The sequence below is a fragment of the Dermochelys coriacea genome, chromosome 8 (genome assembly GCF_009764565.3).
Source record: "Dermochelys coriacea isolate rDerCor1 chromosome 8, rDerCor1.pri.v4, whole genome shotgun sequence".
NCBI classification, from domain to species: Eukaryota; Metazoa; Chordata; order Testudines; family Dermochelyidae; genus Dermochelys; species Dermochelys coriacea.
Genome location: NC_050075.1, coordinates 85,621,628 through 85,643,070, shown reverse-complemented (window position 1 = coordinate 85,643,070; position 21,443 = coordinate 85,621,628). Strand labels below are relative to the sequence as shown.

The following is a 21,443-nucleotide window of genomic DNA, read 5'->3' as shown; positions in this document are numbered from 1 at the left end:
ACAAGATACTTTCAAATCCTGGGGATGGGGGAGAAACAAAGAGTTTGTCTGTCTGTGTGATGCTTTTGCCAGGAACAGATCAGGAATGCAGACTGAACTTCTGTAAAGTTAATAAGCAATCTAGCTAGAAATGCATTAGATTTCCTTTTGTTTAATGGCTGGTAAAATAAGCTGTGCTGGATGGAATGTATATTCCTGTTTTTGTGTCTTTTTTGTAACTTAAGGTTTTGCCTAGAGGGATTCTCTATGTTTTGAATCTGATTACCCTGTAAGGTATTTACCATCCTGATTTTACAGAGGTGATACTTTTAACTTTTTTTCCCCCTTGATAGCTGTTCTCAGCCAATAGAAAAATCCTTTTGTTATGCCTGCTGCTCTGTCCCCCAGGCAGAGAGACAGAATCTACAACTGCAATCACCTTTTATAAAACCTTTTAAAATCCTGCTGTGCTTCTGGTTCAAAATGATCCCACCGCTCTGCCACATGTCAAGATTCCTTCCCCACTCTGAACTCTAGGGTGCAGATGTGGGGACCTGCACAAAAGACCCCCTAAGCTTATTCTGACCAGCTGAGGTTAAAAACTTCCCCCAAGGTACAAACTTTGCCTTATCCTTGAACCACCACCAAGCGTTTAAACAAAGAACAGGGAAGAGCCCACTTGGAGACTTCTTCCCCCAAAATACCCCCCAAGCCCTATACCCCCTTTCCTGGGGAAGGCCCCTCACCAATTTGTACAGGTAAACACAGACCCAAACCCTTGGATCTTAAGAACAAGGAAAAAGCAATCAGGTTCTTAAAAGAAGAATTTTAATTAAAGAAAAGGTAAAAGAATCACCTCTGTAAAATCAGGATGGTAAATACCTTACAGTTTAATCAGATTAAAAACATAGAGAATCCCTCTAGGCAAACCCTTAAATTACAAAAAGACACAAAAACAGGAATATACATACCATCCAGAACAGCTTATTTTACCAGCCATTAAACAAAAGGAAATCTAATGCATTTCTAGCTAGATTACTTACTAACTTTACAGGAGTTGTAAGTCTGCATTCCTGATCTGTTCCCGGCAAAAGCATCACACAGACAGACAAACCCTTTGTTGTCCCCCCCCCCCTCCAATTTGAAAGTATCTTGTCCTCTCATTGGTCATTTTGGGTCAGGTGCCAGCTAGGTTACCTTAGCTTCTTAACCCTTTACAGATGAAAGGGTTTTGCCTCTGGCCAGGAGGGATTTTATAGCACTGTATACAGAAAGGTGGTTACCCTTACCTTTATATTTATGACAAGATCCTACAAATGTTACATTCTGGGAATTCAAAATACAATCTGTGTAATATGTTCAGTAATATTGAATAGCAATATTAAGAGCATTAGTCTTCTCTGGCCTGGTCTACACAAGAAAATTAGGTTGGCTTGAATACATCATACAGGGATGTGAAAAATCCGCACACCTGAGCAATTTAGGTAAACTGACCTAACACCCAATGTAGACAGTGCTAAGTTAACAGAAGAATTCTTCCATCAACCTAGCTGCTGCATCTTGGAGAGACAGGGTTGCCTACACCAATGAAAGAACGCGTCCCGTTGGCGTAGGTAATTCTACACTGAAGCGCTGCAGCTGTACGGCTGAAACATTTTCAAGTGTAGGCATGCCCTCAGTCAGGACATTCTGGGAGTCGGTGAATTCATAACAAATTGGGACCTTAATTTCTAATGATTTGGAGTTTGGAATTATTGTACCCTCACTAGTCTTATAGGATGCTTAACATTCTGTTGGGAAATGCTTGAACCGAGGTATTCTGACCCTAAGACCTACAGCAGTCTTGGAGTCCTGGATTTTTTGGGTTCCGGAATCCATTTCTGGCTCTGTCAGTAGCTCACTTTGGCCCCAGTTCAGGGAAGTAGTTTAGTATGTGCTTAAATCTATCCCTATTCAGGTCACCACTTAAGAACATGTTTAACTGATTCAATGGGACTTAAGCATGTGTAATACTTTTCTGAATCAAGGCCTATATGACTTTAGACAAGTCATTGGAAGCTTGTTGATTCACTGGGCTTTATATCTGGACCTTAACCTCTCTTTGATTTAGCATCCCCCTATGTAAACTGGACTTAATAACACTTATCCACCTTAGTGAAGCACTTTGAGAACTATGGATGAAAGATGGTCTAAGTGCCAAGCGTTCTTTAGTTTTATGGCTATTAGTACTTCTGGTTTCTTAAGCTAATAATGCCTTTCTGTTTTCTGAGCTAGTGTTAGAGATTTGCTGCTTTTTGCAATAAACAAAGTATGTTACTTAGCATCAGTATTAAAGTCACATTCGGTTTAAATTTGTTAATAAGGTGTCTTATTAAATTGTTGACTTAAGCAAGCAATATGTAATGAATACAGTCAACTTATCTTGGTAGCATTTCCACAGCTCATTTAGCCCCAATAAAAAGAAACCATTGTTTCAGAATTATAATGTCATAATGCACTTTGATTCTAATCTGTATCGCTGGTATATCACTTAAACTTACTAATGCTGTAGAATTGCTTGGCAGGGTTATGAGACAATTCATAGTTCGTTCAGCCAGTGTAAGGCTTGAACTTTGCACAGTATGTGAACAATAACTTATTAAAACAATCTTTTTTTTTAAGTGTCTTGCTGCATGAAATGATTCCTTTCTCAGTAACAAAGGTTTTCAATTACCTCTGAAGGCCTTAGAATAGTTTTGGTAAGGCCGCTAGGCAAAGAGAAATAAAACAATGGTCTCACTCTTTAGACAGCATGTGCAGAGATTTGCTTTCAGAAGCAGAATCCAGAAACAGTCAATACAATTAGAGTATTGCAGTGAGCTCACTGTATATAATAAATATCAGTTCTCTTGAAGTGTCTTACTTGGTTACCTGGTATATATGTTAATCCTTGACATAGAGTAACATTTTCTGAGCATACCAGGCATGAGGAGGGACATGATGTTATTAACTGAATCACCATAGCAAGTAGAATGAGCAATGTACCTAAAAAGAAAAAGAGCATATATTTCATGTTATTGACATTTATTATTCGGGGTTTAATTGCAAGTAGGTAATTAAGTAAATTAGTGGCCTCTGCATTTTTAAGGAGATTTTAATTTGTCATGAGAGAATGGTGAATTTTATGACCCAGAAAGATGTCCTGCACTTATGACTGAAATTTTCCATCACCCCTGGTTTGTTAAAAGATGCAGTACAAGTGAGACAACAGTGTATGTTTATGTGATATTTTGGTCCAGTTCTTAAAAGGGACTCAAATTTAGAGGGCAAAGCTTAGCATTTGCAACTAATTTAAGGCAAATTCATGGCTCATCTCACCTAACCACCAGACTGTTCCCAGGTATCAGATACTTAGACATCTACATGCTGCAAACTATAATTGCGGTTGTTTCCAAAGGCACATTTGTGCCCAGAAAATCAAAGACAGTGACTCATAATCAGTTCCTTTTATATTTAGCTAGTTCTTGTGTTTTAATCAAAATAAAACTACTTGTTTTGACAGGACTCATGTCCTGATCCAGCAAAGTACATAAACACATGCTTAACATTAATAATTATAGGCTTAATCCATGTTCATTGAAGTCAGTCCTTCCATTGACTCCAATAGGCTTTGGATCATTAAAGTCAATGGGACTTAATCACTCTGTAAGATAAACATGTGCTTACCTGCTTTGTAGAACTACAGCCACAGAGATAATGTTGTCAGGCCTAATATAAGAAGAGAGAGAGATATCTCCATAATTACATTACATTTAATATAATGAATAGACTGAGGTATCAAGCAAACCCCATGAAATAACTTCATCTCCAGGCCTTCTGTAACGTCCAGAGACAATCCTCTCCATGCTCCTGACTAAAGCCATAGAACAACTGAAGAAGAGACAGTCTTCAAGAACCCATATTTGGTTTGCAAAAGACTCTGTGCATTGGGGTCACGATATGTTGGACACATTTAATCCATTCAGTGTTAAGATAGAAGACAAAAGCTATTCAATAATAGCTCAGGTTTTTACTACCGAGTCTAGTTGCATTAATCCAAGGCACTCAGAATATGAGACACAACAGCTTTCAAAAGTGTCCCCACTACTTCTCAGCTTGGAGCACATAACAGAAGCTCTTAGCATCACGCAAGTTGGCCCTCTGTTGGGGACACATTGCACAGTGTGTCACAAAGCACTTAGATTAGCAATAAGAATACTTTTAGCGTAGTATGGCTACAACCCTACTAAATCTAAAATGGAGATTTAAAGCCAAATTCTGAAGTCCTGCTCATGTGTGTTGTCTGACTGCTGTCAGTTTGACTACGCATGTGAGTAAGAGCTGCAGGGACAGACTCTCAGACTTTTAAAGTGGGAGGGTTTGCCAAGTATTGATCCCTGTCTTGGCATTAAAGAAGTCTTCTTAAGTGCACATCCTATAAATTACATGCTTGCAGGCCCTATGAAGTTCTGCACTTGTGGATTCTAGAAAATGCTCATGTTATAAGATCTGAACATGCAGTTCATATAGGACATGCAAGTATACTCACAGTGGCACCAAGGAATGCAGAGAGAGAAGTGGAGAGGCTCCACAATCACCCCCTTTTTTAGTCTGTATAGAGTCTAGAAGGGAAGTTAGAACAGGCTGCATGCAAGCAGGCTTATCTGTAAATGGTATTGTCTTTCCTGGTCAGGGTCTCCTACAAATGCAGATAGCCACATTTTAAAAATCAAAACTGCAGCTACCAGCCCCTCTTATATTTGCAATACAAAATGTGCCTGCTTTCTCTCTCCCTCTCTCTCTCTCTTGTATTCACAGGGAAGACCAGAATTTTCTGAAGTAGTCACAAAATTAGAAGAATGCCTATGCAATATTGAGGTAAAGATATAAGCTCCTGCAGTTAAGTAATATGAATGCAAAAAACCAAATGAGCAAATGTGAATTCAAGTTGGAGAGCAACACAAGTGTGACAGAGACCACAGAATCTGTTGACCCGATTCACCCAGTTGTAACTTCTCTCATTAAATTTTAAGGTGATACAGTAAACAATAGCCCCATGAGTGCCCTAAGAAGAAGAAGGCCAAAGGCCAGCCTGACAGAACACACTGCCGTGAGTGTGATATGAGATCAGGTCTCTCACTTGCTCTTGGCTCCCTGCATTTCCAGAGATGGTAATGTTGCAGAGGGAGACTGGTCAGCATTGCAGGATGTACCTTGCAGTAGTCTTAGGCAGACCCATTTCTCCCCACCTAGCAATCCCAGGTCTGCTTGGCTAGAAAGAGGAGTCTTGACATGGATTTTAGGAGGGGGATTAAAAGAGCAAACATAAAAAGAGAAATACAAAGCTACGTTTCTGCTTTTCTCTGTGGCTAATAATCAATTGGATCTATCAGCATTCAGCCTAATGAAGATAACTGATCAAACAGGAGTGAGCTTGATTAGGGACTCCAGTTCCTGAATTTACATTTGCTCTGTGTGTGTGTGTGTGTGTGCATGCACGCACACACACAAGAATGATAAAAATTCCCCCTTTTCTTTAAAACGTGTCACTGCTCTTGAACTAAAGGGTCAGAGCAGACTCCCGTAATCTATTACATTTCTTCATGCTCTGACTGCAGCAGGTTGCTTTGTGTGTAGGTGGAAGCTTTTAAGTTTTTAAAACAAATGAAGTACTATATCACACGTAACCGTGCTGTCTCATGGGAGAACTGGCTTCTGTGATACATAGGCAGCAGTGCATGTAGGATGAAATCTGGGCTCTGAACCAAAAAAAGAAACTTTATTTATCTAAGGAGTTAGTCTTAAGCTCCATTGTCTCCATGGCAAAACCCTGTTTAGGAGAGTTTTAAGGAACAAAATCTGTGGAGAGTTGTTAAGTGCTACAGTCAACAAAGGATGAAATGTGGGGTGATAAGATTCTTTGTCCCTTTTGTTTCCTCTCCCCTCAATCAGAAAATTGATTTTGTTTCTTTTTAAACTTTTAAATGCCTCCTAACACTGCCCGCCTGCCCTGCCATTCTGGGTTTGTACTTAGAGATTCGGGAATTATAAGGCCAGAAGAGACTGCTATGCTCATCTAGCATAACTTCCTATAGAACACAGGCCATAGAATTTCACCCAGTAATTCCTGAAGTGGAAGGAATTACTCTTCCCTCTTATGTAAGTGAACACTATCAAGCCCAATAACTCACAGCTGAACTGGAGCATATCTTTTAGAAACACATCCAATCTCGATTTAAAGACTCCAAGAGATGATGAATTTACCACTTCCCTCAGTAAGCTGCATGCAGCTCTCATGTGCTGCTGATCAAAGTCAGGAAGCACTGCTTTTTTCAGCCAATGCAGCAGAAGAAAGAAGGGACACAAATATTAATGAGAAAGAGGAGAATAAAAATAATCCAGGACTGCAGCAAAATTCTTGTGTTCTATTGCACATGCTCAGTGCATTGAAGCCTCTTTAACACTGTTAAGGCTCATGAGCAAATGTTGACAATTCTCTTTTTTAATCCAGTTGATGTCTCCAGCCTCCAGTAACAGCAGTGGCTCTTTGTCTCCTTCCTCTTCTTCTGACTGTCTCGTTGCACGAGGAGGTCCTGGCCGTAGCCATGTTGCAGCATTACGTAACCGTTTTGAGTTGGAATATGCCTTGAATGCAAGAGCTTATGCTGTTTGGTCACAAAGGTAAGTGGCAAACCCTTGAGGTTGGACTAGCTCTTACTATGGAACAGTGTGCTGGGCAGTATCAAGAAAGTGCATCCAAGGAGACATCCATCATCTTCCATAGACTGTGAGATTCCCAAATCAGGGACCATCCTTCTCGGTTGTTTGGTAAGCACCTTGTACGTAGTGGGCAATGCCATAACTAAATAATCATATGATATGTAGTTGCTGCTGTATAAAGGTTTGAAAAGTGTTTCAGAATCCTAGCTTCTCAGATAGTCCTACAACAGTATGATGAGCCCAAGGTATTTAAAATGTTATGGACTCTATCTAATTGGGTAGGCCACAAGTGGATGTTTCATTCTAAAGGTTTCACAAAATCTAATATTAATATAGATTTTGTTCATGATTTAAAAAAATTAAAACAGTGATGGGTGTATTTAGACAACTGCTTGGACTGCAGACATGGCAACACTGCTTTACCGTAGGACAACAAAGAATGATGACTGCCCATCCAGGGGTATCATTAAAAGTGCTCAGTAGGTAGACACACATATTTCCATTACCTGCCAGTGTACCTGCAGGAGCCAGTTTTTACATTATGGTTTGTTGTTTGCATTTGAAATTCTGAGCGAAGAAAAGTTAAGCAATCAAAATGCTTATCTTAGCAAAAACAATAGTGAATAATTAATAGAGTGTATGTAAACTACAACCACAGGGGCTTCTGGCTTCAAGATGGAAAAGCCAGGTTAGATAGTTGACAAGCATTTCAATATGTGGGAGTCTCCAGTTGGTGCTGTTACACATAGTCCGTCAAGTTTTTTTTCTTAGCATGGGAGCATTGTTCAGTCTTTGAAAATAAGCTTTATCATCAGTTATCTGATACAATTTCTTATTAGGGGAACTGTGGCAAGTTTGAGCTTGTTTAAGCTAGAGGACCAGGTCTGTGCCTTGGAGACAATAGCAGATTCATAAACGTCTATACATTATCTAGCCACTAGAGGGAGCTGTGTTCATGTGAGATACATTAATAAAAACCAGCTAGTAGAAGTCAGGGCTCCTGTGGCTCACCCAGTTAACAGGCAGCAAAACCCAGCATAGAGCTACCGCGTAGATTCCACTGACTCCCTATGACAAGCATAGCTTGTTAACTCTGCTGAGATATAAATGGCAGTTCTGTACAGGGATCAGTTGCATGATAAGGATATATGTTTGGGTGTGGCTTTCTGGCCAGTGGGAACTAGAGGCAAAGACAGTCATTCCTTCAGGGAACACTACAAACAGCCAGGCTTGGGAAGAAAGTTATATTATTATTTGTGTTACCAGGAAACCTTCCTCCGCCCTCGCTTAACGTTAAGTTTACTTTAATATGAAATGTGTAGCCATTATCTGGAGTGGTGTGTGAACCCTATCTCCTCTCAGTGGCATTTTGCAACAGCCATCATCTCCAGTAGATTAGTAGTAGTATGTACGTATGTGTGTATGTATTTACTAAATTTCACAGACGTAAAAAATGCACAGCTCCCTGCCCTGAACAGCTTACATGCCCCAGTAGACAAAGGTTTAAGATGTGGGAAAAGGCTGCAATACAAAAGCAAAGTGAGCTGCTGTCATTTTGCACTATGCTTCTTAGTGCCAGGGTCTCTCTTTTTTTTCTTTGTTTGTTCATTCGTTTGTTTTAATTTAAATTGTGATCTGAGTGAAATGAAAGGACTGAAGTGAGGCCTCTGGACAGAAGTTATGGCTATTGGGCTAATGATGGTTCACTGGTATTACATGGTAACAGCAGGGCAAGTCTGTGACTTGAACTACACTGCGGGGGAACCTGTGTGGGCCACCTGTCCTAGGGTATTCTGTGGCTGGACACATCCCTGGAGTGGGTGGAGTCTTGGCCCTGCCCAATGGGCAGCCAGCATGGAGGCTGTTGCAATTCGCTGCCCCATAAGCCAGGAGCAAATTACTCTTTCCTGACCCTGTCTCCTTCCTCCCACAGGAGGGAGGAAGCAGGGAAGGAATTGTGCCTCCAGCTGTGTATCCAAGTCACAGGGCTATTTGGAACTGCTCCTGAGTTGCCCATGGTTCTGTCTAGAGTGAGCATTTAGTCCTTAGTGTTCAAGAGACATAGGATGAAATCCTAACCCCATAGCAGTAATAGTAAAATTCCCAATGACTTCAGTACGGTCAGGACTTCACCCCTAATATATGCTACAATTAAATCAAAACAGTGGAACAGTAAACGCTATAAGGACTGATGCTAATATATGTATTACATTTCTTTACAGAAGAGAAACCATTACAGAATTTTCTGTGGCTGTCTGAGATTTATGTTCTCTGTGTTATTGTAGTATTAAGGTTCATATCTGAAGTAGTCTGTGCTACCACTTGGGAGACCTGGGTTTGAGGGCAAATTTAACAATCTCCCTTCTCAGTCTCATGGGGACTGAGAGCACTGCTGAAATTAAATGACACTCTTAATTTCTGCTTGAAGACACAAGATTTATGCTTTACTCTTTAGCACCACCAAGCAGTCAAAAACTGTAACAGCAGAGAAACCACTTGGGCATGCTGCCCTCCTGGCTCTTACGGCGAATGAAAGGCCTGAGCTGGAAAGGATTAAAAGTAGTGGCCCCAGATGGGGAGAGAGGGAATACACACCTGCACTTAGATGCAAAGGCTTTCCATATTAAAAAAGAAATCCTCTTCTGGTGAAATAAATGATCTGCTTTAAATGTGAGAGGGAAGTGAAGGTGGGGATTGGGGTCAGGAGAAAGGAAGAGAGATCCTGGGTTAATCCTTCTTCCATAAAGGACTAGATATTGCTGTGGAATTTAATAGTTTTGCATGAAAAGAATGAGGGAGTGACATATTTAGGTTACAGTGCAGACACCTGAGAGAGAGAGAGAGAGAGAGAGTGAAGAACCTATCACTACACCCTGCCTGCTCCTATAATTTAGTATTCTCAATATGCCAGCCACGCTCAGTAGTTCACTGAATGAGTTTCTCTATAACCCAAAAGGTTATTGAAAGTCCCCCCCCCCGTCAAATTCTCTGCAACAAAAATTAACTAAATTCTACCCTATAAATAGAACTTAGATAGATTCACCTAGAGGCAAAATGTAAAATAAAATGGGAATGATTTCTGCAGTTTTTCAATTATACAACATACTGAGATGATTAATAACTTGACTTTCTAATGACAATAGTTTCTGAAGGTTTTAATTTTGGAAATGTATACATTTGGAACAGAGAGGGGCTCTGTATTTCTGGCTGCATTCCACTGGAATATTTCTCCATCTCTTCTACTTTCTCAGTTCTGACCACTTCATATTCTCTGAAATACTGTGCAATGTGCAGCTTGGTAACACAGCTGAGACAATTCATCTAATGAAATCTCCCTGTCCCACACATGGAGTTAAACAGGCATGACAATGAAGTTATTTGCTTGCTTCTTGCCTTGTAACTTTAGTGTTTGTGTTTAGTGAGTCTCTCTCCTGCGTGGCAGCGGTTACCATGTGTGAAGTAATAAGAGGTGGGTCACAGTGCCCTCGTAATGAATTGGGTGAAATAGCAATGCATTCTGATTGCCTGTCTAATCAGGCTGCTTTATGTATCAACCCATCACACATTAGAAGCTTTAATAGTTGATTTTCTACTTCTTTGCACCTTTAGCACTTCTCATATAAGGGAAAATTTGCAGAAGAATAGCATTCCTCTTATTCTAAGTAGACCCCAGACCCAACAGAGTTAGCATGAATCAAAATGATTTTGTGCCTCATTTTCTTTGAAGTGTGAAATTAACACATTTTTAGGCATTGGTTACAAACTATGGTGTAGATGCATTTGAAACCATGCTATAGGCCAGCTCAGGTGATCAAAGATTCCAAAGACAGATTTCGGAGTAGCAGCTGTGTTAGTCTGTATTCACAAAAAGAAAAGGAGGACTTGTGGCACCTTAGAGACTAACAAATTTATTAGAGCATAAGCTTTCGTGAGCTACAGCTCACTTCATCGGATGCATCGGATGCATCCGATGAAGTGAGCTGTAGCTCACGAAAGCTTATGCTCAAATAAATTTGTTAGTCTCTAAGGTGCCACAAGTACTCCTTTTCTTTTTGCGAATACAGACTAACATAGCTGCTACTCTGAAAACTGTAAGGAGAGTGATCACTTAAGATGAGCTATTACCAGCAGGAAGGGGGGAAGGAGAAAACCTTTTATGGTGATAATCAAGGTGGGCCATTTCCAGCAGTTAACAAGAACGTCTGAGGAACAGTGGGGGGTGGACTGGGGGGGGAGAAATAACATGGGTAAATAGTTTTACTTTGTGTAATGACCCATCCACTCCCAGTCTCTATTCAAGCCTAAGTTAATTGTATCCAGTTTGCAAATTAATTCCAATTCAGCAGTCTCTTGTTGGAGTCTGTTTTTGAAGTTATTTTGTTGAAGGATAGCCACTCTCAGGTCTGTAATTGAGTGACCGGAGAGATTGAAGTATTCTCCGACTGGTTTTTGAATGTTATAATTCTTGATGTCTGATTTGTGTCCATTTATTCTTTTATTTGGAGACTGTCCAGTTTGACCAAAGTACATGGCAGAGGGGCATTGCTGGCACATGATGGCATATATCACATTGGTAGATGTGCAGGTGAACGAGCCTCTGATAGTGTGACTGATATGATTAGGCCCTATGATGTTCGTATTCCGACCTATTCATGATGATGACAGCACCTCCTTTGTCAGCCTTTTTGATTATGATGTCAGAGTTGTTTCTGAGGCTGTGGATGAAGTTCTGCACGGCTGAAGTTATGGGGCAAGTGATGCTGCTTTTCCACAATTTCAGCCTGTGCACATCGGCGGAAGTACTCTATGTAGAAGTCCAGTCTGTTGTTTCGACCTTCAGGAGGAATCCACCCAGAATCCTTCTTTTTGTAGTGTTGGTAGGAAGGTCTCTGTGGGTTAATATGTTGGTCAGAGATGTGGCGCATGGCCCCACAGTATGCCAACATTTTTATGGCTGACTTAGAACAACGCTTCCTCAGCTCTCATCCCCTAATGCCCCTACTCTACCTGCGCTACATTGATGACATCTTCATCATCTGGACCCGTGGAAAAGAAGCCCTTGAGGAATTCCACCATGATTTCAACAATTTCCATCCCACCATCAACCTCAGCCTGGACCAGTCCACACAAGAGATCCACTTCCTGGACACTACGGTGCTAATACGCGATGCTCACATAAATACCACCCTATATCGGAAACCTACTGATCGCTATTCCTACCTACATGCCTCTAGCTTTCATCCAGATCGCACCACACGATCCATTGTCTACAGCCAAGCTCTACGATATAACCGCATTTGCTCCAACTCCTCAGACAGAGACAAACACCTACAAGATCTCTATCATGCATTCTTACAACTACAGTACCCACCTGCTGAAGTGAAGAAACAGATTGACAGAGCCAGAAGAGTACCCAGAAGTCACCTACTACAGGACAGGCCCAGCAAAGAAAATGACAGAATGCCACTAGCCATCATCTTCAGCCCCCAACTAAAACCTCTTCAATGCATTGTCAAGGATCTACAACCTATCCTGAAGGACGACCCATCACTCTCACAGATCTTGGGAGACAGACCAGTCCTTGATTACAGACAGCCCCCCAATCTGAAGCAAATACTCACCAGCAACCACACACCACACAACAGAACCACTAACCCAGGAACCTATCCTTGCAACAAAGCCCGTTGCCAACTCTGTCCACATATCTATTCAGGGGACACTATCACAGGGCCTAATCACATCAGTCACACTATCAGAGGCTCGTTCACCTGCACATCTACCAATGTGATATATGGCATCATGTGCCAGCAATGCCCCTCTGCCATGTACTTTGGTCAAACTGGACAGTCTCTACGTAAAAGACTAAATGGACACAAATCAGACGTCAAGAATTATAACATTAAAAAACCAGTCGGAGAACACTTCAATCTCTCCGGTCACTTGATTACAGATCTGAGAGTGGCTATCCTTCAATAAAATAACTTCAAAAACAGACTCCAACAAGAGACTGCTGAATTGGAATTAATTTGCAAACTGGATACAATTAACTTAGTCTTCAATAGAGACTGGGAGTGGATGGGTCATTACACAAAGTAAAACTATTTCCCCATGTTATTTCTCCCCCCCCCCACCCCCCACTGTTCCTCAGACATTCTTGTTAACTGCTGGAAATGGCCCACCTTGATTATCACCATAAAAGGTTTTCCTCCTTCCCCCCCCCTTCCTGCTGGTAATAGCTCATCTTAAGTGATCACTCTCCTTACAGTGTGTATGATAAAACCCATTGTTTCATGTTTTCTGTGTGTGTATATAAATCTCCCCACTGTACTTTCCACTGAATACATCCGGTGAAGTGAGCTGTAGCTCACGAAAGCTTATGCTCAAATAAATGTGTTAGTCTCTAAGGTGCCACAAGTACTCCTAAAGATTTCTATGTAGAGCATGGTGTGACCTACCATGTTACTAAATGAATTCCTTATCCATTCTGGACAGGGGAGTCATGCCAGAAACATGCTACAAAAACTTGCTATGAACAGTTTCCTGGCAGCATTCACACATAACGTTGTTTGGTAACTGCTTTTGAATAAGGTTGCTACCAAAATAGTTCAATCTGTAGTGTGGGCAGGACCTACATATTTGTGTGATGTATGAAAGAATAGCTTCCTCTTATGCACAATTTGTCACACCTTGTATTGTGTTGTGTTGGCTTGGCCTGACTATAGACACATTTAATATTACTTCCATGCTACTATTTATTTCTATATATTATTGATAGTACAGAAGTGCCAGAGACCCCAGGCAGAATCTTCACCCCATTGCACTTGGTGCTAATACATGCATATATAGGAAAGATGCAGTCCTTGCCCGAGATAGCTTCCATCCTGCAAAGATATGTATGTGGTCAGACCCATGTGCCCATGCGTAGCCTCATAATTAATACCATGTGAACCCTATAGACATTCCTCTCAAGCCAAGCCAGTGAAAGGGCTTGTAGGCACAGGAGTCTGATTGTGGACATCTTTCAGTGATTGAAGCCTAAGAAGGGAATGGTGCCACTAGCAAACCACAGAACTTCTATGTTGAATCTGGGCAGTGTGCATGTGCTACACATGCACGCATTGAGATCCCAGCCACAGGATGAGGATTCTACTTGCAGTGCCTCAGTACAGGCCTGAAAAAGAAACATGATACTTCCGGGAAGCAGCTGTGCAAGACCAAGGCATTTTGAGTGCTCGATTTTCTCCAGCAAGAAGACTCTTCTCTAATTTGTTAAAAAGCTCTTTCCCTCTAGAGCAAGCAATAGTCCAGCATAGACTAAAACACCAGCACTATATCCCCCACCCAGCTTCTTTCAATCCCTGGCACTATTGAACTTTTCCCTAGGGAGCTGTCCACTTGGAGTAAGGATCAGAGCTCTGTCCTTTACGAACCACTAAAAAAAGGAGGGAGCAGGAGAGAAAAGCCAAGTTGACATTCTTCCCCACAAAAAGAAAAGGAGTACTTGTGGCACCTTAGAGACTAACAAATTTATTAGAGCATAAGCTTTCGTGAGCTACAGCTCACTTCATCGGATGCATTTGGTGGAAAAAACAGAGGAGAGATTTATATACACACACACAGAGAACATGAAACAATGGGTTTATCATACACACTGTAAGGAGAGTGATCACTTAAGATAAGCCATCACCCACAGCAGGGGGGGAAAGGAGGAAAACCTTCCATGGTGACAAGCAGGTAGGCTAATTCCAGCAGTTATCAAGAATATCAGAGGAACAGTGGGGGGTGGGGTGGGGGGGAGAAATACCATGGGGAAATAGTTTTACTTTGTGTAATGACTCATCCATTCCCAGTCTCTATTCAAGCCTAAGTTAATTGTATCCAGTTTGCAAATTAATTCCAATTCAGCAGTCTCTCGTTGGAGTCTGTTTTTGAAGCTTTTTTGTTGAAGTATAGCCACTCTTAGGTCTGTGATCGAGTGACCAGAGAGATTGAAGTGTTCTCCAACTGGTTTTTGAATGTTATAATTCTTGACGTCTGATTTGTGTCCATTCATTCTTTTACGTAGAGACTGTCCAGTTTGGCCAATGTACATGGCAGAGGGGCATTGCTGGCACATGATGGCATATATCACATTGGTAGATGCGCAGGTGAACGAGCCTCTGATAGTGTGGCTGATGTGATTAGGCCCTATGATGGTATCCCCTGAATAGATATGTGGACAGAGTTGGCAACGGGCTTTGTTGCAAGGATAGGTTCCTGGGTTAGTGGTTCTGTTGTGTGGTGTGTGGTTGCTGGTGAGTATTTGCTTCAGATTGGGGGGCTGTCTGTAAGCAAGGACTGGTCTATCTCCCAAGATCTGAGAGAGTGATGGCTCGTCCTTCAGGATAGGTTGTAGATCCTTGATGATGCGTTGGAGAGGTTTTAGTTGGGGGCTGAAGGTGATGGCTAGTGGCGTTCTGTTGTTTTCTTTGTTGGGCCTGTCCTGTAGTAGGTGACTTCTGGGTACTCTTCTGGCTCTGTCAATCTGTTTCTTCACTTCAGCAGGTGGGTATTGTAGTTGTAGGAATGCATGATAGAGATCTTGTAGGTGTTTGTCTCTGTCTGAGGGGTTGGAGCAAATGCGGTTATATCGTAGCGCTTGGCTGTAGACAATGGATCGAGTGGTATGATCTGGATGAAAGCTAGAGGCATGTAGGTAGGAATAGCGGTCAGTAGGTTTCCGATATAGGGTGTACAGGGTGTGTATAGGGTGTATAGAGTACCCAGAAGTCACCTACTACAGGACAGGCCCAACAAAGAAAACAACAGAACGCCACTAGCCATCACCTTCAGCCCCCAACTAAAACCTCTCCAACGCATCATCAAGGATCTACAACCTATCCTGAAGGACGAGCCATCACTCTCTCAGATCTTGGGAGATAGACCAGTCCTTGCTTACAGACAGCCCCCCAATCTGAAGCAAATACTCACCAGCAACCACACACCACACAACAGAACCACTAACCCAGGAACCTATCCTTGCAACAAAGCCCGTTGCCAACTCTGTCCACATATCTATTCAGGGGATACCATCATAGGGCCTAATCACATCAGCCACACTATCAGAGGCTCGTTCACCTGCGCATCTACCAATGTGATATATGCCATCATGTGCCAGCAATGCCCCTCTGCCATGTACATTGGCCAAACTGGACAGTCTCTACGTAAAAGAATGAATGGACACAAATCAGACGTCAACAATTATAACATTCAAAAACCAGTTGGAGAACACTTCAATCTCTCTGGTCACTCGATCACAGACCTAAGAGTGGCTATACTTCAACAAAAAAGCTTCAAAAACAGACTCCAACGAGAGACTGCTGAATTGGAATTAATTTGCAAACTGGATACAATTAACTTAGGCTTGAATAGAGACTGGGAATGGATGAGTCATTACACAAAGTAAAACCCCATGGTATTTCTCCCCCCCACCCCACCCCCCACTGTTCCTCTGATATTCTTGTTAACTGCTGGAATTAGCCTACCTGCTTGTCACCATGGAAGGTTTTCCTCCTTTCCCCCCCCTGCTGTGGGTGATGGCTTATCTTAAGTGATCACTCTCCTTACAGTGTGTATGATAAACCCATTGTTTCATGTTCTCTGTGTGTGTGTATATAAATCTCTCCTCTGTTTTTTCCACCAAATGCATCCGATGAAGTGAGCTGTAGCTCACGAAAGCTTATGCTCTAATAAATTTGTTAGTCTCTAAGGTGCCACAAGTACTCCTTTTCTTTTTGCGAATACAGACTAACACGGCTGCTACTCTGAAACCTGTCATTCTTCCCCACACAATCCCTAAGGAAAAGGCCTTACATTTTTATCAAGGGAAAGGTCATCTCTGCTTCTGATTTTCCTCTCTCCAAACTTGACTTCTGGAGAGGCTGCGTTAAGTGATTTATTAAAGTTTCTGTTATTCTAGTTGTTTCTTATAATCTTTTATCCAATTGACAACAAATGGTCGATTCAGCCTTTCAGTGAAGTGTCTGTGTGTATGAGGCTAAGAAAGATGTTCTAAGGATGAGCAGCTTTAGAGATTTAGCTTTTCTGCCTCCTGTGAAATCAGAGCCATGGTACAGGGCTGTAGCTTTTCATGCAAGCGTGTATTTGTACTGTAGTCCTCCTCTCAACAGCTGAATTCTCAACAGTTCTGGGGTTTTTTAGATATTTAAAATTCATGAGCTTCTCGGTCCCCTCTTCCTGATTTGGGCTGAAAGTAGAAAGCAGTTCTTCAGCCAGTTTGAGGATTTCCGCTGCTAATACTACACTGACTTTTGCCTGGAGTCTGGCCCAGCAGAGATCAGGTCCTGGACCAGCGATACATACAAAGCTCCTAAAGCGAGCTTTGCTACCCCTGATCCCAACTGATTCTGTATAAAACACAGGTTTCAGAGTAGCAGCCGTGTTAGTCTGTATTTGCAAAAAAGAAAAGGAGTACTTGTGGCACCTTAGAGACTAACAAATTTATTTGAGCATAAGCTTTCATGAGCTACAGCTCATTTCATCAGATGATGATAGGTTGCATCCGATGAAGTGAGCTGTAGCTCACGAAAGCTTATGCTCAAATAAATTTGTTAGTCTCTAAGGTGCCACAAGTCCTCCTTTTCTTTTTTGTATAAAACACAGTTGGCCACATCTGAGGATCTTGGCCTGTTTCTCTAGGCTAGTGCTTTGGTATTAATTTTGTGAGGTGCTGTAATAAGTGATTTAAGCCAAGTTTCCCTCAAGAGTTGTTGGACCTGCACCCTGATAGCATGCAGACACACGGAGGGGTTGCTATGTTCCTTTCAGATACATATTTATCTTTCTATGATTTTATGTTTTGCATTAGTCTTTGCCCCAGTGTGCTTATCCACAAGCAGTAGGGTTTGCTATAAATTATGAATTATATTAATAATGCATCTAGGACCACAAATGTACATGACTTTACACTGTGGTAGGTCAGCCCCAAAGATCTTCTAAGCTAAAGGCAGGCACATGAGCAAGATAGAGCAGAACATAAGTGGGGGGGGGAAGCATGGCCATTATCGGATACCTCACAGAAAAGTTGTAGTTGTTCCATGGAGGAGATGAAGAGAACTTTGTGTGCAGAGCAGAGAGCTTATCCCAGGAATATAGGGTGGCATGAAAAGACACAACATGGGTATTGGGCAAAAGGGACAAATGTTCCAGTGAGAAGGGAAGCTGGGGCACAGAGAAGGGACAGGAGGAGCCTGTGAGGAGAGTAAGGCAGACAAAAGGAAGAAGAAGAATACTGAGGATATTAGGCTTAGACAGAGTGAGCATTCCTCACTTCTTTACAGGAATCTCTCTCTGTCCCTGTTCTCTTTCTGCTTCCTATCTGTACTGGATGCTGGTGCTTAGCTTCCTCCACAGCCATGAGAAGTGCCACTCCATGCATCAGCAAGTGGTGGCACTCTAAGAAAACTGCATCTGTCAGTCCCCGGAGCAAAGTACTTTGTCTTTTTAATACACGTCTCATAGCAGCTGGCAAAGCAAGAGCCCCAGGAACATGCCTGAGCCTCACAACACTCACCTCAGCCCTAGAATAATATTTGCATTGAGGCTGGAAATACAGACAAACTCTAAGCAAACCTAAAACAAGCAGCCTGTATCTGCCATTGGTGGCTAACGTTAAACATTTCATGTTCTGTCACTTGGACAACTGATTGAGTCACCCTTTTTGTTTCATGGCTTTGTGTTTTTAGAGGTTGAAAAGCTGATTGATGAGCTTTGCCAGAGAAAAACATTTGAAGAGTAAGTGAAGCTGATGACACGTTACTTTACAGTTTAGTGGAATTCAGCAAATCTCATTCTATTATCCTGTCAAAGTTTCACAAAAGGAAGACCTGAAAGCATATTTTTAGAAGATCCTTAATAGAAGCCAGGAGCCATGAATACATCTGCTAAGTTCAGATATGTCTAGTGGTGACAGACCTTTGTTTTTCTATACGCTGTGAAGTAAATAATATCCCCAATGACTAATTAAGTTTAAATAAAGTTCTGTTTAGTAATGCGGCTTCTGCCTGCACTTTGAAAAATGTCAGAGTCCTAGAGCCATGGCTAATGATATTTTCAATTCAAAGGCTTCTCAATGTTTACGTAAGCATATTCACTGAAGGCAGACCAAATGAAAAAGCTTCTTTTTAAAGTACAGAAATGAAATGCAATTTTTATGGCGCATTTAAAACCAACAGCCCTTGTTTATTCTCCCAACTGAGTATCTGATATGGTCTGATAGAGGTAGGCTCACTTTCATGCCTAGAACAGTTCAAAAGCATTTCAGTAAATTCTCTGTTTGCCAACCATACTCACACTGAAGAGTATTGTTTGAAAATATAAAAGATGATTATAATCTGCTAGGTTGTCACCATAGCTGGCTTATATAATATGCATATATGTATCAAAACAGTAAAACCCTCAGATGGTCCTTTTTAAAATTTTCACAGAACAATTGGGTGAAATTTTTCTATCACTGGAATTGCAATTTCCATATTGCTGTTCATTGCAACACTTAGTTACTCTCATTCTAGTCCAGTGTAAACAGAGTGCCTCTAGATCTGAGGCTAAGTCTACACGACAGCTTATGTCGGCGTAACTTATGTTGCTCAGGAGTGTGACTAACACCCCCCCGAGTGACACAAGTTACACCGACATAAGCGCCAGTGTGGACAGTGCTATGTTGGCAGGAGAGCTTCTCCCGCCAACAGAGCTACCACCCCTTGAGGATGTGGTTTTATTATGCCAACAGGAGAGCTCTCTCTCTCCCATCAGCATAGAGCACCTTCACCAGATACACAGCAGCGGCGCAGCTGAACTGTATGTGTAGACATGCCCTGAGCTCATACTCATGTAGGTAACAGGCAGAAGACATGAATAAAGTGTATTAGTTCTTCAGATTGTAACATATATCCTTATCATGCAACTGATCCCTGTACAGAACTGCCATTGGCATCATGGACTAATATGTCCAACTGTGCATGAATATTAATTACTGCAGCAACTAATTGGTTTGCTTAGTACAGGATCAGATTTTCAGCTGGGCCTCCACCTATGGAGTCACAAAATTGCAATGCATATATTTGCACCTCCAACTGCAGACAGATCAAAAATTCTACCATCAGCATACACGTACCTCTTAGAATTTGCACTGAAAACACATTTGCCCAGTGGATTTCATGGGCGTAAATGATGACTCTTGCACACACATGCACACAGTTTATGTATATTTCCAAGTAAAAATACCACAGAGTTTCAGACCTTTGCCATTGACTTTAACGGGACCAGGATTTCAGCCCTTGAGTACTGGATGAATTGAAGGCAGAGTGTAGTATGTAAGACCCTATGGTGTAGCTGCTGTTTGAAATGGCACGTGTGAGCAAAACTCAGCTGAAATTTATGAGGGTTCCAATCATCTGATAATGGCTTAGTAATAATGACAGTAAACTTCAAACGATCACTGTTTCATTCCCAGTTCTGTTTCTGAGATGAAGCACAGTGGACACAGGGAGGCCAATCACACACTTGAAAACCACACTACCTATCGAGGATTTGTATCCTGATCCCTCTGCTCTGCAGCTGTACAAAGGGGGTGGCAGGGGAAGGAGTGGCTCAGATGATATTCTTCTGCTTGGCTTTTCTTTTTACACCAAGATTCTTTGGCCAGTTTTTTGCCTGACTGTTTGTCATGAGTCTAAAATTCCTGCTCTCAGGCCCACAATGTACAGTGAGGTAAAAGACACAAATGACAGGCAGTAGGCTCAAGAGCTTCGAAGAGTTTGTTTGCCTGCAGGGAGACTAGTTTACTGCAGCTCTACTCTAGGGGCATCTGTCTGCACTTTCCAAGAGCCAGACTCCAAATGAGGCAGCTGTTCCAAACATGTATAAATAAAAGAAGTGTGTTCCTATGGGAACCTTTGCAATATTAAATTACCTATTCCTCAGCTAGGGTTTCCTTTCAGTGTAGTTTCTCGTAGAGAATCATAGACTTCAGGGTACATTTGCAGAGCAGTGCATGTGGAATTATGCTTCTTAGCTCATTAAAAAACATACTTAAAATTTACCCCATAGACAGTCCATTTGTAAAGTGACCTCAAATCCTGAACTATAGGCTGACTGTCCTTCTTACAAACCAAATTGTTTAAAACAGATTTGCAAAAAGGTCATGGAGAAATACCAATCCAGACGCAGGCTCACCCTCATTAGATGATGATGATGAAGGAAAAATGAATGACATACCCACTCACCAATAAATATTATTTTATCACAGCTGAGTGGGTGAGTAAAATTTTGCAAGTGTAATTTAAGGACTTTCTATTTTGTGTTTATCCCCTAAAATTTCAGTGTGGGGAAAGCACCATAAAATCATTATAGGAATCCATCTACTCCTTATTTGCACAAAATAAACAGATTTAAAGTCAAACTTTATTACTGCCTATACCTAACAGCTCTTTGGGGCAGGGCCTGATCCTTAGTATGTGTTTAAACAAATACTAGCACAATCAGGGCCGGATCCAGGCACCAGCTTTCCAAGCATTCAGAATGGGGCGGCAGTCCGTGTCCCATGGCCGCAATTTGGCGGCGGCGGCAATTCACCGGCGACTGTTTGGGGCAGCAAAATTGGTAGAGCCATCCCTGAGCACAATGGAGTCCAAATCCTGGTTAGCGCCTCTCGGTGCTACTGTAATAGC

General features: G+C 41.7%; 1 protein-coding gene across 2 annotated transcripts in view; it reads left to right on the top strand.

Annotated features, from left to right (window-relative positions):
* Positions 1–21,443, top strand: part of LOC119859694 (serine/threonine-protein kinase TNNI3K) — a 194,742-nt gene that overhangs the window by 156,144 nt on the left and 17,155 nt on the right. For both annotated transcript variants that reach the window (XM_043520182.1, XM_043520181.1), the window contains 2 exons: positions 4,816–4,875; positions 6,509–6,678. In XM_043520182.1, the coding sequence (XP_043376117.1) occupies positions 4,816–4,875; positions 6,509–6,678 (230 nt within the window). The remainder of the gene's footprint in view (positions 1–4,815; positions 4,876–6,508; positions 6,679–21,443) is intronic.